The 27018-nt window shown below is 39.6% G+C and overlaps 4 protein-coding genes and 1 non-coding gene across 6 annotated transcripts; 4 read left to right on the forward strand and 1 right to left on the reverse strand.

Moving 5' to 3' along the window:
- Positions 1-621: 621 nt before the first annotated feature.
- glrx5 (glutaredoxin 5 homolog (S. cerevisiae)) lies at positions 622-4941 on the reverse strand. Its single transcript, XM_034150393.1, has 2 exons — positions 4513-4941; positions 622-3094 (listed from the first exon to the last, which is right to left on the reverse strand). The coding sequence occupies exons 1-2, from the start codon at positions 4808-4810 to the stop codon at positions 2922-2924; spliced, it is 471 nt and encodes a 156-aa protein (XP_034006284.1). The 5' UTR covers positions 4811-4941; the 3' UTR covers positions 622-2921.
- Positions 4942-5077: 136 nt separating this feature from the next.
- On the forward strand, positions 5078-6282 carry prkrip1 (PRKR interacting protein 1). The gene has a single exon (XM_034150392.1). It carries the CDS (start codon positions 5245-5247, stop codon positions 5812-5814), a length of 570 nt encoding a protein of 189 aa, XP_034006283.1. The 5' UTR covers positions 5078-5244; the 3' UTR covers positions 5815-6282.
- Positions 6283-6395: 113 nt separating this feature from the next.
- LOC117498625 lies at positions 6396-6674 on the forward strand. The gene has a single exon (XR_004557592.1).
- On the forward strand, positions 6543-17152 carry zgc:100997 (uncharacterized protein LOC445211 homolog). The gene is made up of 10 exons (XM_034150391.1): positions 6543-9691; positions 10441-10502; positions 10594-10689; positions 11538-11621; positions 11742-11834; positions 11954-12180; positions 12301-12494; positions 13271-13353; positions 13856-15312; positions 16075-17152. The coding sequence occupies exons 1-10, from the start codon at positions 9610-9612 to the stop codon at positions 16199-16201; spliced, it is 2505 nt and encodes an 834-aa protein (XP_034006282.1). The 5' UTR covers positions 6543-9609; the 3' UTR covers positions 16202-17152.
- A 2490-nt stretch (positions 17153-19642) lies between these two features.
- Positions 19643-24505, forward strand: LOC117498550 (alpha-1-antiproteinase-like). Of its 2 annotated transcripts, XM_034150714.1 has the most exons (4): positions 19643-20453; positions 22305-22572; positions 23650-23794; positions 24000-24505. In XM_034150714.1, the coding sequence occupies exons 1-4, from the start codon at positions 19676-19678 to the stop codon at positions 24186-24188; spliced, it is 1380 nt and encodes a 459-aa protein (XP_034006605.1). In that variant the 5' UTR covers positions 19643-19675; the 3' UTR covers positions 24189-24505. The 2 variants fall into 2 exon arrangements, with proteins under 2 accessions (XP_034006605.1, XP_034006606.1); XM_034150715.1 differs by lacking the exon at positions 23650-23794.
- Positions 24506-27018: the final 2513 nt, after the last annotated feature.

Raw genomic sequence — 27018 nt, forward strand, 5'->3', positions numbered from 1 at the left:
GCACACAATTGAATAAAACATGGATGATGGCTCACCTTCTGACACATCTACCAATCATTCCTCCACAGGTCAAACTGTCTTGAGGAGGGTTAATGATTGATATTTATACTTTGGCATGATATTACAAACAAATGTAATCTAGGTCATGTACAGCAAGTTTACAATAGTTGGGAAAGGTCAATATTCTTATTTTAGAAAAGACCTTTCAGTTTACTCATTTCATTTTTTGTTAGTACTACTCTTAATTGTGTAGCTGCGTATATATACAAAAAGCAGGACGGAATTCCATACTTAATATTTTTTGATAAAACAAATTAAGAATTTAGCCAGGCAATGTAGATTCATTTTATAATAACTGATATAGGTTACACACTTTAGAAAATAAATTGTGCTTATGATTGAGAGTAGTCATATTTAGAGGTGAAACAATTAGTCAATGTGTCAGTCAAACGATGGAAAAAAATAATATTTGTTTTGCTAGATTGAGAAACTATGGGTATTTCCCCGGTTACATTTTCTAACATTGGACAGATACTGCTAAACAGAATCTGTATATTAGCCTGAAAACTCAAAACTGAAATTAGGCCCTCTCTGAAAGTTGGTTAGAAAAACAAAAACAACTCTGGATTGGCTTTTTATTTGTCACAAAATATTTAATAGGTGAAGGGTTCACATGCAGCTCAAATGCATTTAATAATATGCTTTCAATGTACAATATCTTACAGTGTATTACATGACCATTGCTTTGATAATACAGCTGTGTGCAGCAGAAGGAACATCTAGGATTGATAAACACAAGGGGTTAGACTCAACAAATACACCTCCAAAAAATAAAACTTCTCTTTTTCCTTTATTGATAAATGAACAAATACCACAGACTTGGACAGACGCAACAAATGTTTAACTGCTCCTGTTAGTCCGTGTGCTGTCTTCGGGGAAAAAGAGAAAATGTATCACAGTTTGTTGCGTTTCAGCGGGTGCTCTTAAAGTGTGTGTGTGTGTGTGTGTGTGTGTGTGTGTGTGTGTGTGTGTGTGTGTGTGTGTGTGTGTGTTCCTGGCAGGAAGAACAAACAGGCGACAATAGTGGTGCAGTGATGACCTTTTTTGTGGGTTGTCCTAAAGTTAGCATTGCAAGGGGTTCTCTCGACAAAAAGTAATGGTGTTAGAAATATTGTAGAAAATAAGATCTTTGGCAAACACATTTATGATACTACGAAATGTTGTTCAGCAGGATAATATCCAAATATTAACACCACTTAATGATTTTTTTAAGCGTAAATGCTATCGAGAAAAGTATAGAGCTAATGCTAGGCTAAAAACGAACCCCGTTAGCAACCGCAGTTTTCACAACGCATTAAAAGCTTCGAGCATTTACAAATGTGCTCTTACTGACATATGTAATGTCACAGAACAAAATCTCTTCAGCTTGTGTTAACCACAGACCTTGTATTAAGCAACTAACCAAAAACCACAAACAAAAACGTTGACTTCGAGACGCGGGAACTGAGAGTGGTAAAATGCTGACTCATTTCTGGGTTTTAGGACTTATTCCTGCACCACTGTATTCCTCAGTCATATGGACAGTGCATGTTAAGAGGTCAGTGAGACGGGATCCATGACTGTAGTGACCTCCACTACAAAAGGCAATTTTTGAAGAGATGTAATTGTTCAGAAAGTATCCCGTATGTATAATTATGAGTATTGCTCCGTGGTTGTTCTTCCTTCTAGATAAAGGAAGTTACAGGCAGTGCATTTAGAAGCTTTATAGTATGATGACAGATTTTCGTGGTGTGACCCAAGCAGACTTATATAGATGTTAACAAGTGTACCATGAGGCTTATTTGGTCTTAAACAGACTGGGGCTTGGGGGGAAAAGGTAGACAGTTAGCTAGCAGAGCTTTTACAGGTCAACATGACGGAGGTTTGCCAGAGTTCTTGTGTAAACTAATTAATAACACAGGGAGGGAAGCTGAAAGTCTCCCTCAGGCAGGTCCAACCTGGTTTCAAAATGATTTTCTCTCCAACAGTGTGGTCATATCTGGACTTTCATTACTGAATGTATTACAAAAAGCCTCTAAATTAGGCAAACTTAGCTGTTGTGGGTTTCTATTCTGCTATTTAGCATTTAGAGAATCAGGATGATTGAAAAGCATTCACATAGTAGGAAGTAGATGGCAAAGGACAACGTTTCCCACCATTTGTTAAGGGAAAATTAAAGCTGATAATCAATTATTTATCTTTGATTAATTACTGTTTGTTATGCAAAAGAGGTTGCTCCTATTGACATAAACACATAGAATGATCACCATATAAAGCTTGACGACGTCTTCCAGATCTTTGTTGTGGTTTTCTGTCCCCCAAACTCTGATCAACATCGTGTCTGCTAGCTGCCCAGCACCAAGTGGCAGATATTCACAGTTAGAAACTAACCAGTGAAGTGTTTGGTGCAGCTAAAGAGCTAAACATTTTTCAAACCCAGTTAAATAGAAAGTGAATATGACATTTTGTGGCCAGAAACACGACTCTAAAGAAAGCTAACAAGTTTTTAATATAAAGTTAAAGAGTCATTTTATGTAATTGTTGTGTTTTTCTAAATAACCCAAAAATAATCAGCCTCTAGAAAGATGAGAAATGAATTTGAAATCCTGTGGAGACACTGTCAACCCTTTTTATTCTTCCTAGTTTAAAGTCCTCACCTCTCAGGTACATGATCTGTGCACATTCAGAAGTGTATTAGCAGGAGCTCTGTTTACATATAAAACATAGTAAAGATTCCCATGACAGTGCTGCCACTCAACTGCTTGGAAAGGTGAGTAAACTTTGCCCAGGCCTGCTTTATAGATGGTTTATCTGTCGTCATCATGGGGGATTAGACCTGATCAATGTGTCCTCTGTCTGGTCAGCTGTTTGACGTTCATCCTCTACTTGGATTCCTTCTCGGCCTCCAGCAGTGAGGAGTTGATGCCCAACTTCTTCAGCTCCTCCACCATATCTCCGTTCTGGTGCATCTGCAGCAGGATGTCGCACCCCCCCACAAACTCTCCGCTGAAGTACACCTGGGGGATCGTGGGCCAGTTGGAGAAGGCCTTGACTCCTGTGGACGTAAGATTGTGATGTGGTCAGAAATAAACTACAGACAATACTGTATCGGCTGACAAGAAGTAATGCTTTAAGCAACAGCAGTGTGTATGATTTAAACAAAAGAGCTAAGCTGTTAGCATAGGCAGTGATAGCCACCATGACAGGAACTCAATGCAGTGCAGTGTTTAAGAGATCACCAAAAAGTTGCCTTCTTTTAAAAAAACAATGACAGCACGAAGAAAAGATACTTAAAAAATAAAATGAACATGTTCTATACCACTTAGCATTACACTAGATATGTGTTATTTGGTGGCCTTTGTATTAGTATATATTACGCTTTATTGATATAAGCAAACATGATTAGGATAATGTTGATAACTTAAAAAAATGTTTTTAGGGCTTGTAAAGTTAACAGTTAATAAGTTGGAAAGATAACTTTTGAACCAAATGCTAATAGTACATCGATTAAAAAGTCCAACAATCTACCTGTACCTGTCATAAAGGACAATATGGTACTACTTTAATAACGACAAATATTAGGGCTGTGCATTATATTCATATTATAGCTATATCGTGATACGCGACAAGATATCTTCTTAGATTTTGGATATAGTTATATGGATATATACATTTAATATAATATATAGCTAATAGCCATATAATATCTTATATGAGTGTTGTCTTTGTTGTTGTGTTGGTTTGAAAAGGCTGCATTCCAGTCAAGTGATGTCATTTTTACTAAGGTTACATTTGGAGCTGCAAAGAATAAATGAACACAACATAAGTAGCTAATTTAGACTTTAAATGTGGTGCGAATACAACTAACCACCTTGGAATAATGCATGAACACTTCCTGACCCAGTTTATAGCCCTTGATTCTGGCAGAATTGAACCAGTCAGCTTGTCCCTATCATGACTAAGCATCAAACTGCTGTTGCATCACAAGCCGAAAAGGACCAAATCCCATTAACTGGCAGTCCTGCTGTAACTGAAAACAACATTTCCTTGTTCCTTGTTGACATGTGTGATGTCATTGTTTCAAAGAAAGGTTCCAGTTATGGTTGTGTAAGCAGTAAAGGACAGACATCTTCACAGTAGTGGTGTCATGTTCTACTTTAAAAAAGGACCCCACCCTTTGGTGCTGCTGCAGAGCACTGATAAAAACGTAACACTTGGAAATCTCTAAATCTAGTGATAGAGAGCCGTTGAAGAAGGGCTGGAGTGTATGGTGGCCTTGTAAATAGTTATAAATGACAATGACAGCTGCAACAGACTGACATAACAATGATCTGGTCAAAACAATTACAAGCAAATGTCGAGTAACACTTCCACTGACAAATATTATGAAGTTTAGGTAAAAGTAACAAGTTAGATTGAGAGGTGACAACTTGTTGCTGTCATGTCATTAACAGGTTATCTCAGTTTGCTGACCTTCTCGGAGCTCGGAGTCCTCTAATACGTTGTACGAAGCGTAGTCGTCCACCCCGTGCATCCGGAGGATCTGAACCACGGCGTTACTGAAGCCACACATAGGCTGGGCCGGAGTCCCCTTCATGAACACAACCACTTTGTCCTTCTGCACAATATCTCCAAGGGCTTTCTGGACGTCCGCCGCCGCGCACAGGAACCGGGCCGAGGACGTCCACACTCGTCCGTCGGCCTGTCTGGGTATGTAGACGGCTGCTCCAGACCGCAAACACCTCGCAGTATTTCGAATTAAACTGTTCATGATCTTTGGTGAGTTTTGTCTTTATCAGACGCGAACAAATGTCATAAAATAGACTAACCTGCTTCTGAACAAGCCGGAGTAAAGCCAGGCAGTCAACACACGTTACGCTCGAGAGATGGGGCGGGACATGAACGCTGATTGGACAGCTGCGCCCAAACAAATTCTCATGTGATCTGCGATTGGTGCATACGTGCGTCAATTACCGTAGTTACACAAGAAATAAGATACAGTGTGATAATTTAATACAAAATAATTCATAACAACTACAGTCACTATCACACAACTTATCAACTTGTATTTTATTGGGAAAATCTTATATTAAAAAAGAGTAAAATAATTATTTCCAGGTAACGGAAGCCCTAAAGAACTTCCGGGGCGACTTGAGCAAACCGGAAGAAGAGAGGAAGGCAGAAGCATTGAGAACGGTTGGAAAGATGGCGGCGCACACTCAGAAGAATAACAAGCCAAGGAAACCTGGAGGAAAGGAGTCGCAGCCTTTGATAATTGCCAAAACTCCGGCGGAGGAGCAGCGCCTGAAGTTGGAGAGGTTGATGCGGAACCCGGATAAGCCTGCTCCCATCCCAGACCGGCCAAAGGAGTGGAACCCGCGGGCTCCTCCGGAGTTCGTCCGGGATGTGATGGGCTCCAGCGCCGGTGCGGGCAGCGGGGAGTTCCACGTTTACCGGCACCTCCGACGCAGGGAGTACCAAAGGCAAGACTTTCTGGACAAGATATCAGAGAAAGTGAATGAGGACATCGAATATCTCGATAAAGTGGAGCTAAACAAACTGGCGGCCGATGAAAGAACAGCGAAACGCAGGAAGAAGCGGGAAAAACTGAAGCGCAAAATGCGGATGGCAAAGATGGCAAAACTCGAGTCCAAAAACAAAGGAGAAGACGATGCAGAGAAGAGCTCGGAAAGCAGTTCAGAAGACGATGGGGAGCGGGAAAGGGAGGCTGAAGATGATGCCGAGGCTCCAAGCTTCATCATGGGGAGGAAGTGATTCCTTCTTCAGGGTGACTGCCCGGACAGGGTGCTGGTGTTGGTGCTGCTTGGTAGAGACATTTTGGGCTCATCAATCATGAAGCAATGGTGGAGATTGAGACCAGAGTTGCATTACATATGAAAAAGCACAAACAACAGTTGGAACCTGTCAAAGACAATGTGCTTCCTGTTGTTATACAACGAGAAACAAACGTTATGGATTGCTTTCCATAGCACTCAGTGTATTTGAATCACACATTGTCCCAGTTGGAAAAGAGATATATTGAGAAACTTAAGATTTTTCATTAAGCTTTCCATAATATAAAAAAGTATTTCTAATTTTCACGTTTCAGCTAGAAGGTCAGGAGTAATGTCATCTGTCTTAAGGCGTTTCTTGAGTTGGCCCAATTTTTTTTTCTCAGAATTTTGAGTCATTATCCCAATCCACATTTTAATGTTTGCTTTTTAATAAAAAAATGTGAATATACATGGAAATGCCGTTTGTTCACTTAAGATTTCTCAACTCTATTCTTGTTGTCACTGTTAGATATGTCATATGCTAATGACTGTTTGTATTTGTCACTCTTCCATGTTATCATCGTTGCAGCCTTGTGAGGTTGCTCCTCGCATGAAGTGTTGCTTGTGTGCACAACAAGGCTGCAGAAAGTATTTCAAAGAATGAAAAGGCGTGACTTCTCGAGGTTCAGGAGTTTCACGTGCGATGTTCTTTGGACAGACAATACCTGCTTTCCACGGTGGTGATGGCTTCACTCCGTAGCCATTGCTTTTCTTAAGGCATGTAGAGTAAAATCCTGACAGCACGATATTGTTTGGAGCAACAAAAGCTCTTTGTGTCGAGCACTGTCAGCTGTCACAATAACGTACTGTATTTTACAGACAAAAATATCAGAAAACACTTGATCAGGGATTATTTTCGTGTGTGTGTGTGTATATATATATATATATATATATCAACTTAAAAAAGATATTGTAATTGTTTAAACTGCTTTTTATATGTTCTCACTGAGATCATACAAACTAACATGGAGTTTATATAAATGAACTATTTTCCTTTTTATTCATTTTCATATGACTTGCAAAACAAATGAGACATCTGGTTTAGGTATTTGCATCAGAAATCAAAAAACGTCATCTCATAGGGAAATGAGACATTGTTACAGCAAAAGGGATATTGCAGATAAAAAGGCAAAATAAACTGGGTAGACTTACATATTAAATGAAGAGGCAAACAGACGATTAACAAAATAGCCAAGGTTTAAAAAATAAGTATCCGCGTTTGTAAGTGAACACAAACAAGCAGTGAGTTAGTGGCCAGTTATATTATTACTAAATATATATTTTGGACAGGCAATGATTAGCAGTGTTCCCATGTTGATTTTACTTTGATTCTCCTTAAGGGTAGACACCAAGGGAGAATTATTGACCCATTTAACGGTTTCATAATTCTTGTCATTTTAAAGTTAAAGTATTTCACAAAGAAAATATTACATATTTTTGTATTACAATCTACTGTAAAAGTCAAGAAATTTATTTTTTTTAAAAAGTCAATTTCAACCATTTTTTGAAATACAATGTTCTTTGAACCAGCCTATTGATGTAAAAAAAAAAACTTCAGAATATAGATAGGAACAACTGGTAACAGGTGCTCCTGAAATAAAGATTTCTGGAGCAGCGTTTTTATTACAGGTTTTCAGAGACAATATGTTTAAATATGCACATGAGGCGAAATGTCATGCTAACTTTTACTGAGTTATTAGAAATCTACACACAAAATAGGCAATAAAAACACCTGTATGTGTATTTTGACTGTTTTGTTCCTATCTCCGATAGAACACAGGTTGTCGAAGCTAAATAGCTCTCATAATTGACAATAAAAACATGTTTCTTCCTGCACTGTCCACCAAACTATAAGTGTCTTCAGTGAATCTGCCCCTTCATGGTAGATGATATTGATTGAACATGTATTGAAGTTCCCTGCCGAGCTCAGATGAGAAATATAGAAAACTGTAATAAAAAGTAGGTCACGAAGCCGCATTTCACAGCCTGTTTTGTATTAATTTCATTAAACATATTAGATCCACAATTTGAATTTAGGCTCCAACAGATACTTTTAAATGATTGAAAACGTTACTCTTTCATTAAGGATTTATTATAATTACATGTTAACATTACTCTAAATGAAATGTCAAATACCTATCTATTTGTATGTTTGACCTTTTCAGTGCAAAAAACACGAGTGTACCCTAAGCATGAGATTACATTCACACTATACATGAGTGAGGAAAACTAATGGTTTACTCTCAGGCAAGAAGGGTCAAATAGTTATTGACTTGTGTTGGACAGATTAGAGCAGTCTGACTTACTAAATATATTAAAGATGCCAAAAGTAATGTTACCAGAAGTCCCGTTGGCTTAGAGGCGAAGCCACATTTGGAACGACTTTTTAAACAGTTTACAGTTTTTACTGAAGGTGGTGCAGTGGGGTTGCCAAAATGAGAGGCCCCTTCATGACAAAAAGTTAAACCAGACTCAATTTTCCACAAACGTCTCGCCAGCGACTATGGAGACTAACATGAAATAATTAATGGCATTGAGTGTTACAAACTGCTGTGTTTGGGCATCTAAAAAACCATTGAACACATGAATCTGTTACTCCAACTCAATTGCATTTCCATGTATCCACAGTAGCTTACATGTCATATTCCCACCATTGCAGACCCCATGCTGTTATAACACATCATGGCTGTTTTAGGGCTAAATGCCTTAAGGCCTCACTTTGTAGTCTGGTTGAAGCAGTGATGGTAACCTAGTAGTCTACATTTACTTAAGAATGCTACATAAGGCATAGTTTTTTTTACCTCTCCGGGTGAAAATCAATATAAAAGAAAATATTCTACAATATAAGCCCTACTTTTGATGCCGGACGCAGGCCTTCTTTTTGTTAAATACTTTTATTTTACATTTTGATTTCAGAATATTTGCAGGGCTGCAAACTGTCAGGTCTTTTCAATTACTTTTAAAACACTTTTTGGAATTTCTCTTATGTTATTTTATTGTTTGTTTTATTCTCAAATGTAATAATGTGTTTAGTTGCTGTTTTTTAGATTATTTTATTCTCAGTGTATTGAAATGTGTCCGTTTTTTATTCAGTCTGTACTTCTAAGTCTTTATTATACCATGGCTTCTACTTATACTTAAGTAACGGATTTGAGTAGCCTATAACCACTGGATATAAGATGGTGAAGAGGCCTATACAGACTTTTTACGTTTTAAACAAGTTTCGGTTCCAGGTTTAACTATAAACCATAATAAAACGTTTCCACTTGCCTTAATAACGCATATTATGTCAAATAATGTAGGAAATCCTGGCTGCATCTGCTGATTCCTGAAGAGACAGTAAGACTGTTCACTCCCTAAAGCCTGAGCTGAACATGCTTATGTCAATGAGCCATGTAATGAGAACAAGAAAGATGTATTACAAACTTCAGCAGGGAAACCATAGCACCTGTAACCCACCACAGTAAACCCAGCTGATTCCCTCATTTTAACTCTGTGTGACTGCCTCCACATAGTTTTATGATCCGTAGCCTGCCAATAGGATTCAGGGTGAGTTCTCTCAGAGGGAGTGGAAGCTAGCGTGTTCAGGCAAGATACCCTGCCTCACTTTGCCTACAATGCCTCATCCTTATTTAGTCAGGAAACCTCAGAGCACCGCTAATTGCTACGAGAGCCTCACGTTTTGATGTGTATCTCCGCAATGGATCATACAAATATGTGGGAAAAGTGAAGTTGAATGAGAATGCAGGGCAAGGCCAACCGGGATCCACAGAAGAAGTCCATGGGAGAGAAGGCTCAACATATTCAGCAGCCTGAAGGTACTGTGAAATGAAAGGCTGACTCATGCTAATGGTTCATATATTAACCCACTGTGTGGTAATAGTATGTTAAATCAAGAAAACCGTAATTGTATTTACCAAAAAGAGACATTTTATTATCTTATTCTTCCTTAAATGTATTTCCTCAAAGGGATTTTCCAGGTGTATTTGGCATTGTGGCAACTGATTGCCTAATACTACACACTTTTTTTTTTTTTACATGATTTGCTGTGTAGCATGTTAAACATGAGAAACAAAAGTAAAATAGGTCTCAGTCGTCGTTAAATGTTGTCTTATATCAGAAAACACTTAGGTAGCCCCAAAAATACTTTATTTTCTTCTGACCTGAAGTATATCAATTTACATTTGTGTTGTGAGTGTTGGATATATGAGCTCTAGGGCTGTCTGCCTTCTCTCCTATATATTGGAATTAAATGGCACTGGGCTCATGGTGCTCTAATCTCCCAAAAGTACAATTGAAAAACTCAGCAAGGTCTCTTTCCAGAAATCATGACCCAGTTACTAAAGATAATCCACAGACTTTGTTGTGAGCATTCTCGTAAAATAAATATTTTCTTTCGAACTTTCTTTGCCATCCAGAAGCAAGCCTGTCATCCATTAAGCTGGGATGCACACGTTCTTCAGCACAAACCACAAATGTGCTACAGAGTTAAAGCGGGCATTAACATATTCTAACAGTGTTTGATTGGTAAATGACTGCATCTTAGTCCCTGTTTTCTCTTTCCCAGATGAGAAAAAAGCAGTGCAGAAGAGAACCTTCACCAGGTGGATGAATGGGTTTCTGCAGAGAGTAAGGCAGAAATCAATACAGCTTTACTGAACCATTATACTTCAGCTCATAAATGCAATCACCAATAAGGTTTTTCATTTGTCATTTCCAGCGTGAACCTCCGATTGAAGTGTACGACCTGTTCACAGACATTCAAGATGGAAGAATACTCATGGCTCTGCTCGAGGAGCTGTCTGGGTGCCAACTAGTAAGAGTCAAGCTAAATACTGGAAAAATATTAAAATACTATTAAGTTATTTAATTATCCTATGGTCCATTTTAGTTCAGTTCATTCATAATGTTGCATACAAATCTGTTTTCATCTCACTCTAGTGCAGACCCGGCGCCGTGGGAGGGCCAGGCCCTCCCATTGGACATTCCGGTAACACTTTACAATAAGGTACACAAAATGTGCTTAGTTACTGAGTAGTGAATAAGGAACGACTAGATAGTTAATGGTTAGTTAATGAGGAGTTCCTGAGTGACTGCGATTGAAGAACTGATGGTTAGTTACTGGTAAACAGAACTCCTCATTAACTAACCATTAACTATCTAGTCGTTCCTTATTCACTACTCAGTAACTAAGCACATTTTGTATACCTTATTAAGTGTTACCGACATTCCTGCCCTTCCCCAATAAACACCTTTTTTTATTATTTATAAAAATTAAAAATAAAAACATTTTCTTTTAATTATAAATGAACTGTGAACTTTAATGCTACGATGTATGTGATGTCAGATAGTAATATAAGAGTAATACATGAAAAACAGTTACGAAATACTATATGACAGTAAAACAAGAATACAGTTTAAAAGGGGAGTGATTTGTAAAATATCCATAAAGAAAAAGAAAATCTGTTTACAGTTCTGTTTCATATGGGTGTTGAGAGGTGTATCCATAGATCTCTTCATGTTGCTCTTAATGCACCAGATTGATGCATTTAACTTCAATATTTAAAAAAAAGCGTCGCTCTTGGACTATCAGGGAGTGAGACTGTGTTGTCCTAAAAGGTCAAACTATTCTCCTTAATGTTCCTTTCCTAATGTTTTTGTTAGCTTTACAGGTTTAGGTCTTCTTCCCACCGCATTTTCAGACTGAACAACATTTCCAAGGCCCTGGCTTTCCTGGATGATAGACATGTTAGTGTTTTTCGTTTGTAAATCAATCAATTGATAGTGCTTTCATGTGTGGCCTATTACAATAACATTAATCCTGATAAACAAGATTTCTGCTGACGTCTCCTCCGTGTTGTCTCTCAGGTGAAGCTGCTTGGCATCGATGCCTCTGGCATTGCTGATGGGATTCCCTCTGTTGTTCTTAACCTTGTCTGGAACATGATCCTGTATTTCCAGGCAGGTTTCGTCCCCCGTTATCTATCATGCTAATGTCTTAATGTATAATTTCACTCCTTTTGTGCAATTTGTCTTTGTTGCTGACCTTACATCAACTCCTCCCTTTCCCTCTAATGCAGGTAAAAGAGGTGACAGCAGGCCTCCAGAGACATTTATCTTCTAGCCTCTCCTCCTTATCAATGAGCAGTTACCCCTCCTCCAGCGACCTCTCGCCCCCGCCAAATGACATTGGCAGCTATTTCTGCAGCACCCTGCCAAGCAAAGGCAAAAAGGCTGCCAAAGAGCTAAAGTACCATGGGAAAGCAATCAAGACTCTACTGCGATGGGTCCAAAGATGCACATCAAAGTGAGTCTGAAAAAGATCCAACTGCTTACAAAGTCATTTTGCAGTAAAAGGGCTCCCAAACCCAAGCATGTGTGAACTGGCTGTGTGATTTTTCTATTAAATGCAATTTTAAATGTGTAGGTTTGGAGTGGAGGTTCATGACTTTGGGAGGAGCTGGAGGAGTGGGCTGGCCTTCCTCGCTATGATTAAGTCCATAAACACAGCCTTGGTTGACCTAAGGGCGAGCCTGTCCAGAGAGCCAAGAGAAAACATTAAGCTGGCCTTCATGATAGCCCATCACAATTTGGACATACCACCTCTGCTGGAGCCTGAAGGTAAAAGCTTACTGAATAGAAAATGCCTCACATTCATTTATTTATATCCACTAAGACAAATATCTTTCTTCATAGACAGTACTACACTAAGTATGTGCTTAGAGCCCATCATGGTGTAATGATCTCCCCTTTCAAAGGGCTTTAGGAATAAATCAGAAGCACTTGTCCCATTTCAGACTCATTAGAAGACCTCACTTAAATCAGCAGAGGTCCTTGCTGTGTGTAGTGCCAATTTTATAATATCTGCAGTATCACACAGAGCCCAAAAGTGGCCCCAGCAGGATGGTCTCCTTAGCAGGTTTGGAATGTTCAGTACATTTAGTTAGCAATTTGTTATTCAGAACATTATATGAAGATATAGTGAAATGTGTAAGGATATAGTGGAAGCATGTTTACCTGAGCACCTTTACATTTTAATTTGAGGTACTCTTTTTTTAATGCACTTTTCTACTTTTGATTTCACCAAATTTGATTTGATTTTTCTCATACAAAATAGTTAAAATATGCTCCAGCTGAACAGACTTCAACAGTGAAATCGTGCTTTTACATTGCTGCATAAGTAATAATAATGATAAGATATACAATAGTATTACAGTGACAGTGAATTTAATGCATTAAGTACTTATATTTTGTATTCTTGTGAAGAGTATACATTTTCAAAAGTATACTATATGTTTTTCCTAAGTGATATTCTTAATGCAGGACTTTAATTGTGGTTGAGTATATTCAGTGTGGTGAAATAACCCGCTAACAAACGGAAACTATTCTATCTGCAGATGTGTCAGGCACTTCACCAGATGAGCAGTCCATCATCACCTATGTGTCGATGTTCCTGAGGTTTTGTCCAGACAAAGACGAGGTTAGTACGGCAGTGAATAGTTCAAAAATGTTTCCTTTATATTGTTTTCTGAAAGTCAAATGAGAACATTTATATTACTATCATTTAAGTATTTTATATATATATAGTTACCACCAGTTGGTTGGTTTAGTTTACTTTAGCTTAGCTTAGCTTGCATTAATACAGGTGAAACATCTTGCCTTGCCCGCTCCAAGCCTAGCCTGGTTGTAACCTAGTTGTTGTTACGTTGGGACTTTGCAGGCTAGCTGTTTCCAGTCTTTATGCTAAGCTAAGCTAACAGCTGCTGGATATAGCTTAATAGCTGAATATCTATGTGGATATTAATTATCATAAAACGCTCATAAAACGCTCATTAAAAAAAGAGAAACGGCTAATTTCATAAAATGTCAAACTCTTCCATTGAGCTTCAAAGCAAACTGATTCACAAACACTATGAACCAAGACTTCTTTTCTGAGTTAATAGTCATATCGTGTACCATCACTAATAAACCCTATATTACAGGATGATACGACAGATATGGAAGTTCCTGATATCCCACATTTTGGATCACTTGAGTCTGTCAGTCTTGGAGAAACCCTCGCTGATGACCCAGAAGCCCAAGCATTGTTCCAGGGCATGAAGATGAGCAGTGAACAGCTACTGTGGAAACGGTGGGCAAGGAGATCCCAAGGGAGTGCCACCTCGCTTCACACAACTGAAACCACGTCTCCATTCAAACAATCGAAAAGCAGGAGTCGAAGCATTTTACAGCCTCCCAGTCCACTGGATGCAGGCGTTGCCAACCAGGATATCCGATCATGGATGGAGAAAGCGCCTGCGGATCAGGAGTACAGCAAGCCAAGGGTGGACGAAAGTCACTTTTCTTTGAGCTCAGAGGAAGGAATCTACAGCTTGTCGGCACTGGACTCAGACGAGGAGGATGCCTACAGCTACATACTTGATCTGAATAAAGAGGTTTTTCAACCATATAATCAGATACAAAAACAAGTTCCGAGGGTTGAAGAGGAAACGGAGGAAGAAATGTGTCTGAATGGAGAGCATGCTGAATCAAAACATCTGGAAGAATGTGAGATTTTAAACGGCAGTGGATGTACACATCAAGAAGATTCCCTAGTGCAAAATGTTGCATCAGAAGTCAGGGATCAGTCAGTGGTTCATAGGATGTTTGATAGGGACACAAATGAAAGTAGTTCCACAGAGATGGCATTTGACATAGAACCAAAGGAAGACAGCAGGGAGGAACAGGAAGATGAGAGAGTTGTTAGAGGACAGAGTAATGACGCTGGAGATGACTCTGAGGAAGAGAGGGAGAAGACAGAAAATGCTAGATGTGTAATGCATGGACATGATAAAAGGGACGCTCTTATAGATGGATCCAAGAACACAAGGGTTTTCGAAGCCGCTAGTTGGAATAGAGAGGTTGAGGAAGACACTGAAAAAGGGCTTTTTGAAAAATGTCGACAAGTGAGCAAAAAGGTGCTTGAAAATGAAGAGGAAGAACATGGGGCGACATTTGAGGAACGGCAGCAGGGGGAAGAAAGAGTTGAAGAGGTTAATGTAAAGGAGGAAGAGAGGGAAAAGTGGGGAGGTAGTGCCAAGGTAGGAGAAAATGGAAAAATAATAACTGACAAGGCTGTAAATGAAGTCAGCAGAGCTGATGCAACTACAACAAACTCAAAAGAAGAACATTATGGGAAATACAATGCCCAAAAAATAGATAATGTATCTTCTAAAGAAGAAAACAAGGAACGGTACAATGATGAAGTCATGAATCCAATGGATTTTGAGGAAGTCAAAACTGCAGAGCTTAACGACAGAGACATTAAGACTGAGAAATGTAAACTTGCTGTCAATAAGGCAACAACAGGAGACCATCCTGACAAAACTGCCCCCAAAAATAACACCAACGGAGGTGTTAACGTCCATCCTGCCTTCAGTGCAACTTCTTGGTTATTCGGGTAGGTTACAGTATGTCAATTAGGATTTGAAAATACAAGCAGGGTTGACCATTAGCCAAGCACTTAAGAAAAGTAACTATTTGTCAGGCTTCCCAATTATATTAGTTGTAGTTATCTAAAATGTTTAAAACAATGGGTCTTCAGTTTAACACAGAAACATAGAGAAGCAGAAGTATTCTCATTTCTAGATAAACAACATATATTTTGTTGGCTGCAATAACAACTGATGCTAGTAGTGCTACGCTACTGTGAGGTGGATGAAACCTTCCGCTTCATGTTAACATTTTCATTCTTCTGTCAGACTACTGTTTTAGATAACAAGACCCCATTAGAAGGGATCTCAAATATGGTCTCAAAAGCTTCATATACATGCAATGCTAAAACACTGAAGATATAACTACATTTTCTGATTTAACAAGATCATTATCTCAGAATCAGGAGGAAAGTTGTCATTGTATTTTCTCTGAGGTTATTACCTTTTTAATGAGGGAAAACAGGGCAGATCTTTATTTTCCCCTTGAACAACCTCTCCAAATTCGTAGATAATAATACATCATACAAGTGTTATAAGAGTTGCAAGAGTGTAACTTTACCAAACCAAATAAAGAGCATGACATAGTTAGCCTAAACTACAGAATTAGCATTACAAAAATGTAATTGTTATCGTCGTTTAAGGCTTTAATTCAGTTATTATAACATAGACGTGAAGTGCCTAATTTTAGCCTGAAACTAACACTCTGTGTTTTATCTTCTGTCCAACAGAGAAAGAGGATTCCTTTTTCAATCTCCAGCAGCCTTTTGTGGCATAACCCCATTAGAGCTGGAAATGCTCTTGCTCCTGTGGATCCTGCTGTACTGCTACTTCATCTTACCTCAAATTAACTTCTGAGTCACCCTGCAGTGAGCCCTTCCTATTACCAGATGTTTAAATATACTACCACCTTAAAATCAATTGAGGTTCACCTTTGGACATTTTAGAAATCTGACTTTCAAACCAATTTTTATCCAATTGACATCTTTGACAGCTTTAATTTGTGGTTTCTGAGTGCACATTGTAGTTACTGTTCTTTGGGTTGTGTATCTATCACCTTTTATTTAAGTTTCTTTATTTTGTATAGTAATGCATTTACTAATATTTCTTTTACAGAGGTGTATCTCTTTTAGCTTACTCAAAAGGATTTATGGTTTATTGAGCAGACATAAATGTCATCTCAAGAGTTGAACTGTGAAATCACACTTATGTCCTTGAGGTAGCATTTTAAACTAATGACAGGAAAGAAATGTAAACTACCAAATACGCATGTTTGAAGCTTGATCTATAATTGTGAAGTTCAAAGATTTTCTTTATAATTCGATGTGTTTAAGTTAAGTTGCTAGGCTGCACAAATTGGACTGTTGTTTCTCCGCCACTGTTAACAAAGGGAATGCATGCCACAAACAGTGCACTAGCAAGCAGCTTAAAGTCACTCCTGTCATTGGTCCTTAGATTCCTGATGAAATATAATCCAATCATCACATATCAACTGTTTCAACTGTATCTTATCATGAATGATTAAAGGCCTGTGGAAGTGTGCTGTGGTTTACATGAGAAAACAAACCCTATCTGTCTTCACTGACTATTGTAACACCTAAATACATTATGCCATCTTTAGAAGTCTCAATCAGATTATTGTCAGATGCTTTTTGAATTTGTGGTTTAGTTGTGCATTTGTGCAGGCAAGTAACATGTCCTTTAATGTTGCAACAAATGGCTAAACGGAGACGTATGTCAATCCATGCCTGGTAATAACATATAACATGAGGGCACATTCAACAAATATCAATAAAAGACTTGACAATGTGACGCATTATTACACAAGTATGTTTTACAAAAAACAAATGGAAACAAATACAATAGAAAAAACATATATAATGTCCTAAAGACAGGTTTGGGAAGTAATGGATAACATGTAACGGGATTACCTAATCAGGATACAAATGTTCCCTTACATTTACGTTACATTTATAACAGTTGGGGATTACTAGCCGGATTGCATCGTTACTGAAAAACAAAAAAAGAGCGTATTGTGTTTGTTGTAAAAGGAGAATACTGTATTGCTTCTTTGTAAGCTGTAGCTTTAGACTCTGCACCCTAACTCTAAGTTACGCGCTCCCCCTTTTTTGCTCTCTATCACCTCTCTGCTCAGGTGCTCCAGATCTTCACAAATGATCCATATAAGAAGGAAGGCAGATTTCTCTCTGTCTCTCTCAACTGCCAGACATCCTTAGTTTAGGATTTCACTCTTTTGTTCACTTTCTCTTTCTCTTCTATTTTAGTTTGGAGGATCTGGTTGTCCAGTATCTCAGTTAGTTAAAGAAGCCCTATTACGCTTTTATGGGTTTTCCCAAAAATGTCCATTTCTTTAAGTGTGCTCTCCAGGGAGGCGTCAGCAGAGATGGAGAACTTTGGCAGCGACAGACCTGATCAAATACAGAACAGCAGCAGTGTCACAATTACTTGATTAAACAGTTCACTTATAGCTTGTTTACTCAACTTGATCCCTACCAGATAAGGTAACTCAAATGAAATACTCCTGTTCAGCGTTAAAGCCAAACACACGTCATTACATTCCCTATGATCCTGCAAAAAATCACTGTTACTGTATCTAAAACCTCCTACGACTGTAAAGGAAAAGAGATTGCTTGTGGGGAGAACAAGCAATGTTCTCCCCACAATTCAGACATACAATATTCTTAATGAATCTTTATTATGCTTTATGCCAAACCATGAAATAACAAAATAACTTAATACCATCTAACATGTCTCATGTCTAACCTGCAACAAAAACAAAACAAAAAATGTTCAAATATTCAGACTATTGATGATGTCCCAATCATGTTTTTTCTTTTAACCCTGTCCAAAAACAAAATGACATTCCCATACGATACTAAACTGATTCCTTGATTTAGGTTGACTGGGGTACTGTTGTACTTTTAAATAACTGGTTAACATTTTAATGGAACAATGTCCTTGCTTAAAAGAAGTATGTTCAACTCCTTTAATATTTGGTATCTGCCAATTCTACCAAATCAAATCTGATAAAAGTTGATTAAATCTGTCTCTGAGAGCTGTAGTCTCTAAACCTGACACATCTTATTTTTCATGAGCTACTCGATTGTTTTGGAGTTAGGGTTAGGAAAAGGGTTTCTTTGTATTTCTTGCTAAAAATTCTCAACTCTCGGAGCTACTAAACTCTACTGCACATAGATTTTTTTATGAGTTTTCTTTTTGTGTTGGCGAATAAGCCAGGATGTTCTTGAAAAGCATATGGACGAAAAAGAGATGTTTACATACAGTATTCTTATTAGCACAATTTCAAGCCGCAAAAGGACACACTTAGAGCTGGTTCGAGTATTTATTTGTGTCACACATTTTTCCCTCAGGCCAACATTTAATGATTGTAATTGTTTTTTGCTCCCAATTAAAATATTTGTAATTTGGGCTCTAGTTTTGATGAAAACACATAATTCCCCATTGTTACATATTTTGTCAGCTGCTTGGTCTTACTACACATGGTTGGAGAGTTGTTTTCTTGCATATAAAAAATGCTTTTCTTTGTGGCAGAAATACTTTCAATTCCAGTTGACTTCATCAACCACACGGTGGCGTTGGAGCATCATGTAGCGTTTTGTAGATTGCTGAGTATCCCACATGACCTGCTGTTTAAAAAGAAACAGTATTAACTGGTGAGTTTAAGATTATATTTAATGAGGATTTTGACATTTTGCACACTCTCAGTGTCTCTTGAGACTTAGAATGTATACTGTTTTTTATAATTGTTGTATTCTGTATGATAGTTAAAGCTTATCAACTGTTTGTGAAGATATAATTATTCTTTCACACACACACACACACACACACACACACACACACACACGCACACACACACACACACACACACACACACACACACACACACACACACACACACACACACACACACACACACACACACACACACACACACACACACACACACACACACACACACACACACACACACACACACACACGCACGCACACACACACACACACACACACACACACACACACCACACACACACACACACACACACACACACACACACACACACACACACGCATTGCTGCTGAAATTCTAAGAAACCAAAAAAACATGCCAGCATTGTTTGCTCGGAGCTAAAACCACGGGTCAAAAGCTCAGCGCCAAAGATCGATATACTTTCAACACCGCCACCGCCACCCCCGCACGAAGCCACGAGAACAACACTTCCCCAAAGCTGGAGTTTGGCCGGTCTTTTGTGAGATCAACCTGCAGCGTCTCTGAATCAGGGCCGAGGAAGGATGACAAGAGAAGAGGCGAGGATGTCCATTCTGTATCGTTTTACAATGATGGCATTGCTAACGGGTGTCCAAGCAGATGGGTCGGTTCTACCAGAGTCTGAGAAAGTCTTCAGCAGGCCTCTGCGAATGGAACAGGAGGTCAATGAGCAGCTCAACACATCAGCCCTAAACACAGCCTTGGCCTTTGAACCTTACCGTGACCTTGCCACCAGAGCCAACTCCACGCCCGGTGTCCAGATACAGCACAACATCTTGTTCTCGCCCTTGGGCCTGGCATCAGCTCTGGCCCTGCTGTCCCAAGTGACTGGGTCAGAGAGTCGGAGCCAGGCCCTGGAGGCCTTGGGGCTGGCAGCCAACTCTACAGAGCAGAGCTTGGAAGCCACCATATCTGCTCTCACAGATCTGCAACACAGACTCGCTCTCAAGGAGGGAGGGGGCGACAATGGGGTGCAAAGGGCAGAGTCCGCAGGCGAAACCGAAGTTGGGATTGGGGCCACACGAGAGGGGGACATCGGAGGGGCAGATGCTGGAGACAGAGCCGATGTAGATAATGTTTCAGAGGCGAGAAATGGAACTGAGGATGGGGTTCATCCTGGCATTCAGTTAAGACTTTGGAACAGCCTACATATTGATGGGAAACCTTTACTAGACTATGACAGCTTTTTGTCCAGGCCTCAGCAAACTGGACCCTCCGCCTTTAACATCAGCTTAGACACGTTGATGAAAGACTTGGAAGCCTCTGATAAACTTGAACTTAGCAATTATGTGTATTTCAAAGGTAGTATTTCAATACATTGAACAGGAATATCCCTAAAATGACTCGGACCAATTACTTGCCTCTATGAGTTCTTCACCAAAGTTTGTTTTTCTGATATTCCTTAACCGTGAACGAAGAATCAAAAGCAGAGAAAAGTCTTGATGAATTGCGTAAAATGGGGGCTGCGTTTAACAACAGCAATATAGTATAATGTTAGTGTACAACTCTCACACAACTCATGCAGTATAATTCAAGTCACATTTATACAGTCGTACCCTTACTACTGTCAAGCAATCGCACTTTTATTTTACCATTACTTTTAAAACAATTGGAGGAAACCGTACTTGAACGGACCATAGCGCACCTGCGTGTCTACTTGCCAACCCTCCCGATTTTCATTGCCCTCTCCCGGTTTCCTCCCGGGGTCATATTTCTCCCGCATTTCTCCCGATTTCTGACAAAATCAGATTTACTCACAACTGTTTCCACTCTGACTTTAATACAGCTACACCATTGTTTGGTTTCCATGGTAGCGCGTCTCTTTAGCAGCGCGTGCAACTCAAAGTCTGAGAGGGTGAGGAAGATAGTCACAGAAAACTGAACAAGAATCGACAACTCGACCCTCTGCTCACTCCTTTCCTGTAAAATACAGGTCCAGCCCACACATATGCTCCATGGTGCTACAGGCATTGCCCTTACACCTACAATAAGCATGTAAATGTTAATCTACAGCTCCGGCGATCCACTAGCACCCGGAGTCTCCACCTGCAGACGCAGCCATCCTCATCAACTAACTACTGTAGCGTCACCTTGGATACGAGTCCAAACAACTCACAGACTGCATTGGGCGCTGAAATTAGCGCCCTATGACCATCAGATCTGACGACGCTGATTGGCTGTAATTATGTTTCGGCGGCATAGTTTACAGATAGCAACAGTCAGCAATGTGTTGGCTGCTGCTGCACTGGCTGAGGGCTCCTTTCTTAGCGCCCAGACGAGAGAGGGTAATGATACACGCTGCGGCCAGGCAGGAAACATGTGATTTATCAGTAACTTTAGACATCGTAACACAATTGTAAACGAGATTTTATTGTAGATTATACATTTTACTGATACCAACTATATAATATTTACCTTGTTCATTAAAAATAAACATAAAAATAAAATATATATATATTTTTTTATTTATTTTTAATGACAATCAAACATGTGGGAAGAGGGGGGGCGGCGCCCCTATGGGCCGGCCGCCACTGGTGAGACTACTTTAGGCGCGCAAATGTTATAATTTCCTAAGGTTTAATTGAAAATGCATGTGTTTGGGAAGTTCTGAGCATACAACTTGATAAATGAGGCTTGGATTATACTACAAGACCTGTGTAGGAGTTTTAAGCAGATGTCTGGATAAAGTTCTCCTGTTTCAAACGCGGCTCCCATTTACTTAAATTCATCACAACCTTTCTCCGATTTTGGATTCTTCTAACATGGAGTGTGTAACTGATATACAAATGGTAATTTGGGGGTTGACGTGTCCCCTAAATGTGTAAAAAAATCCAGACAGATGAATCATTTTCCAAATGAAAAACGTACACCTACAGAAACACATTCAGAGAAAAGATTAAATGAAATGAGTTGCAGCTAAATTAGAAAGCGTTCTCATTGTGTCATTGCGATACAACCCACTGCACAGAATTTTGAGCACCTGCTTCTTCATCAGTCATTGTTATTTATGTAGAGCAGATGCTCTCTTGTGGCAGTTGGTGGTTGTAAATTTACACAGCTTTTTTTAATAGCAGTGCATTCTCTTTCTCCGCTAATTCACTTTCATATGTTTATCATTAACTTGTTCCTTTTTATTAATGACACATAAATCAGGTCGTCTGCCATTTGAGAGGCTCCACACAGTGCCACGCAGCTTCCAGCTGAACGCCACCAGCAGCGTGGAGGTCTCCATGATGTTCAGGGACGACTCTTCTGAGGTGATGATGCTGTACGACACCAACTGCTCAGCCACAGTGGTGCGGCTGGAGTATTCAGAGCGCCTGGCCTCGCTGCTGCTGCTCCCTAAAGCCGAGCTGCAGCCGCTGGAGGACTGCCTCTCCGACAGCCGCATGAGCTTCTGGCTCAGCAACCTGAAGCCGGGGTAGGTGGGGAGTCCTAATGTTGAAGAGGAACGAGGGGCAAACCATGGCAAGCTGTTTTTTAATTCTTGTACGCGCATTGACATAAGTGTCAGCAGCTACAAGGATGATGCCATTTTGCAGTCTTATTTAAATTGCATCAAGCTCTTATCAAATTGAATTCAGTAAGAAATCATGGCCAAGAGGACCTCTAAGTGTTAGTAAAATGAAAAGGAACACACTGCTGTTTTTGTAACAAAAGAATTTCCTAAATTGGGATCAATAAAGTATACATCTATCATCTATCTATCTAAGAACTACAGTAGCTTGAGAACGGAGGTAATTTAGAAGAAAAAACTAACGATTTCCTAATTTTTTGTTGTGAATCTCTGTGGAAAAAAAGAAGGATATTCTCAGAGATTAAAGTGGTACACTTCCACAAAAGAATCCAAGAAAAAAGACGGAATATTCTTAAAATTAGGTTCTGAATCATGCTAAAGAAACATTTAATATTGTATGTGATTTGAATTTACAAGGAAAAAAAACCCTTATATATATATATTCTCATCATGCAGTCATAAATTTGATAGAAAGAAATTCCAAAAGTCTCTGAGATGAATCATTTATTTTACATTACCCCCCTCCCCAACTTTATGGTAATTTTCTCATTTTTTCAATGGCCCTGATACACTGTTGTAGGTGGTGACATAAGTGTGAGATGTTATCCACTGACCCATTAACCGCACAAAGGTAGTATTTATTACAGGCTAGTTTTACATGTGTTTATGCTAAGGGTTAATTGGTGCAGCATTGGGTAAAATATGTTGAGTTTGAGTGTGTCCATGTACAGTATGCCCTCTGTAAATGGTGTTTGCCTGTCCTTGAGTGTGCATTATATTGATCCACGTCATGGTGCGGTTCCCCTGCAGTCATTTGCTTTCTGTTGTTGGGTAGCATGATGAATGATGCTGAGGAGATTCTAAGTCAGCAATAATTACAGCTCTCCACACATCAGTGAGCAGAAGCCCGCAGTAAGGGTCCCACAAGTTGTAACAAGACATCTTAGAGCAAATCCATTAAAACATTGATTGTTTTCACAGGCGGGCAGAAATCCTTTTCCCTAAGTTCCATCTAAGGAAATCCTACAATTTGGACAGCCTCCTGAGGAACTCTGGGGTGTCATCTATTTTCTCGGACTCAGCCGATTTTGCAAGAATATCACGGAAGACGCTGAAACTCGTCAAGGTTAAGAGAGACCCAAAATATCCTATTTTCCTTTGTCAGAATGGATCATGAAACTAGGCCTAAGTGCTTGGTTGAGATCTTATTACACATTAAGAAATGTACCAGACTTTACAGAACTACATCGTTCGCTCATCTCTCTCTTTCTCTGGAATATGCACATTCATATCTGCTCTCTCATTACTCCTGTTTCTGTGCCATTACTCAGGCTCCTCATGAGGTTATGCTGGAGGTGGAAGAAACCGAATCAGAAGACGGGGGGAGGCCTGACATACTGCTGGACTTCTCTGTCCCCCCGAGGATCACCTTTAACAGACCATTCATGCTCATAATCTATGACGATCTCACGGGGCTCATCCTGTTTATGGGGAGAATTATCGATCCAACAGAAGTCTAGACCATAGCAACACACTCTCCTTTTTGTGCTTTTCTATTGATATAATACTGCATTAACTTTTCATATTTTGTATTTTTTCCAATAGTTAATTGGGCATAGTTTTCTGGGGAAATAAATGGATTTTCAGTCATTTCCCTGAAGTTGCAGAGTTTTGTTTTACTTCCAATTTCCCAAACATTACCGGATGATTCACAGTTTATTTCCCCATTTTCACGAAATGATGAAAGAACATTCAAATGGCAGTCATTTATCCATGTGACTAAATCTGTGCTTTTCTTGCAATAAAACACATAAAACACTTTTCTCCCATCACAGAAGCATTTTCTCTTTTGTCATTTTTTTCAACCCATTTCATCCTTTAACATCTCTTTATCACCCTTATGCAATTACAGGAAATTGCTTTGCAAGAATATCCAGGCTTATTCGCCAACACAGAAAAAAATCATAAACAATAGCATTACACATTCACACTGCAGTAGGGTTTAGTAGCTTCGAGACATTAGTTCTTTTTTACCTGAGCATCAGACAGCCTTGTGGAGATTATATTGAGTTCATTGAGAAAATGATGAATAGAGCATAGTTTGATGAATAGGACAACAGATCTATCACAAGTAACAGAAATGTCAGCCCATTCATCAAGAAGGGTCCAACGGACTCCTTGAAAAGTCCAGGTTTATGAGCAAATAGCAAGAGATTATGGGTCCCCAGAGGGGAAGTGCTTCACTTTTTTAGCAGCAAATAAAAAGGACTCTTACCCAAACCCTAACTCTGAAACAACCAGGCGTCAATAGACGAAAAAAGGGTCTAAATGAGAGAAGTCTAAAGCTGAACTTTCTTTATTATCAACTTTAGAGTAATATGGCCTTTCAGAGACATATTTAATCAACATTTGTCAGATTAGGTTTAGCATGGTACATATTAAGGGAGTCGAATCAGTATTGAGGCAAAAAATCCCAGCCTGGTCTCCTAAAAACAATATTCCCGTAAAACTAAACTGCATTGTCATTCACCTTTTCATGGCAACATATGTTGTACCGGAAAACAAAATGGTGTTTGTGTCCTGTGTAAAAACATTTAAAGCCAGACCATGATGATTTACTAAACCTAAAAGTAGTTATTTTGCATTTTTGTTTTGTTACAATGTTCCATAATAACCAGGTGTTTAATGCCACAACTCTAGCCAAGTAGAATACATGTTTCCCTCAAAACTGGTATTCAGGATAGAGTTCAGTTGTAAGGAAATTTCATTTTTTAGTAATCAATGGTTGAAACAAACACGAATGGGACCTCCCTTGTCTAAATATTTGATTATAAGTATTTGTGCAGGTCAGACATGAACAATGATGTGATTAAGTTATTGTGTTGTTTTGTGGGTTGGCACTAAGCCACATAAAGTTTACAGAGATATTGACCAATGGCCATATGCTTAAGAGCGCCAGTTCTATTTCGTCCCTACTGACCGCCAGAGGCGGTGCTTTAGCACTGGATATAACCATCGCACGCATGCGCAGTTCGAGTACCTAATAACAACAAAGTCACCTGTGACCCACGTGACGACGGCTACATAGGCCAGCGTCATTAGCAGATCGATTCCTTTTCATCTTCTCGCTGCGCGAGAGTACCGCGGCTACATTCTTGTAGCCTACAGCGTTCAGGTTTGAAAGTTTGATCTGAGGGATTTCTCTGCAGGCAGCTGGCCGCGTGCAGCTTTAGCAGCGTCTCTCATTCAATTTAGTATGGAAAGCCCAGGGTGCCATATTTTGCCCGTTTTTTGTTTAGATGCAGAGAGTAAGGTAAGTACTGGTCATAGTTACTACTGTAACTACGGTCCTAGGCCATGTAAGCACTGGCCATGGTTACTACTGTGACCATGGCCTACGGTTCTATGCGGGCTGTTCTATTCCATAGAAGCTAATTATCTGGTCTTAACATTTGTGTTTTGACTTGGTCGCTTGATTGTTAGCAGCAGTCGCTTGGCTAACACCATACTGTTAAGCTTAATTATTTAACTCAGCCGGTGAGGGCAGTGCTCTCGCTCCCGCTCCCGGTAATGTATGGTTTTGATTGCAGTAGCGCTATATCGTTGTATTTACTGCTCCTAGTACTAGACTCCTAGCACTAGGATGAGCAGATGCAGAGAACAATCTTCACTGTGTGTGCTGTGTGCTCTGCATGTGTGGCCATTGAAGAGGATTTCATCCTCCCAATATTATATTATCTAGTGTGCAGCCGTTTGGCTGACATTTTTAAGCACCGCCACGGTTACTACTGTAACTACGGTTCTAAGCCGTGTAAGTACTGGCCTTAGTTACTACTGTAACTACGGTTCTATGCTGTGTAAGTACTGGCCATAGTTACTACTGTAACTACGGTTCTAAGCCGTGTAAGCACTGGCCATAGTTACTACTGTAACTACGGTTCTATGCTGTGTAAGTACTGGCCATAGTTACTACTGTAACTACGGTTCTAAGCCATGTAAGCACTGGCCATAGTTACTACTGTAACTACGGTTCTATGCTGTGTAAGTACTGGCCATAGTTACTACTGTAACTACGGTTCTAAGCCGTGTAAGTACTGGCCATAGTTACTACTGTAACTCAGGGTTGCCAACTCTCACGCATGTGGCGTGTGACACACGCTTTCACTCTCAATCTCACGCTCTCACGCTGCCCAAACTATTCTCACGCCAAAAACAAGAATACCGAAGACTAGAAACGGTTTTGAAAACTGTTGTCACGTAGTGATCGTCTTCTCAATAGAACATCTTTGATAATGTCTTCTGGCCAATCGGAATCACGATAACGGCGTGGTGTTGTTGCAGGAAGTCCCG

The sequence above is a fragment of the Trematomus bernacchii genome, unplaced genomic scaffold, assembly GCF_902827165.1.
Source record: "Trematomus bernacchii unplaced genomic scaffold, fTreBer1.1, whole genome shotgun sequence".
Classification (NCBI taxonomy): domain Eukaryota; kingdom Metazoa; phylum Chordata; class Actinopteri; order Perciformes; family Nototheniidae; genus Trematomus; species Trematomus bernacchii.

Bases quoted from the DNA above. Each gene is read 5' to 3' on its own strand.
- prkrip1 (XM_034150392.1), top strand. From the start codon at position 5,245: ATGGCGGCGCACACTCAGAAGAATAACAAGCCAAGGAAACCTGGAGGA.
- zgc:100997 (XM_034150391.1), top strand. From the start codon at position 9,610: ATGAGAATGCAGGGCAAGGCCAACCGGGATCCACAGAAGAAGTCCATG. The intron at 10,503-10,593 runs GTAAGGCAGAAA...TGTCATTTCCAG, and splicing joins TGAATGGGTTTCTGCAGAGA to CGTGAACCTCCGATTGAAGT. The intron at 12,181-12,300 runs GTGAGTCTGAAA...TTAAATGTGTAG, and splicing joins GTCCAAAGATGCACATCAAA to GTTTGGAGTGGAGGTTCATG.
- glrx5 (XM_034150393.1), bottom strand. From the start codon at position 4,810: ATGAACAGTTTAATTCGAAATACTGCGAGGTGTTTGCGGTCTGGAGCA. The intron at 3,095-4,512 runs GTCAGCAAACTG...TTACGTCCACAG, and splicing joins GGACTCCGAGCTCCGAGAAG to GAGTCAAGGCCTTCTCCAAC.
- LOC117498550 (XM_034150714.1), top strand. From the start codon at position 19,676: ATGACAAGAGAAGAGGCGAGGATGTCCATTCTGTATCGTTTTACAATG. The intron at 22,573-23,649 runs GTAGGTGGGGAG...TTGTTTTCACAG, and splicing joins CTCAGCAACCTGAAGCCGGG to GCGGGCAGAAATCCTTTTCC. The intron at 23,795-23,999 runs GTTAAGAGAGAC...GCCATTACTCAG, and splicing joins AGACGCTGAAACTCGTCAAG to GCTCCTCATGAGGTTATGCT.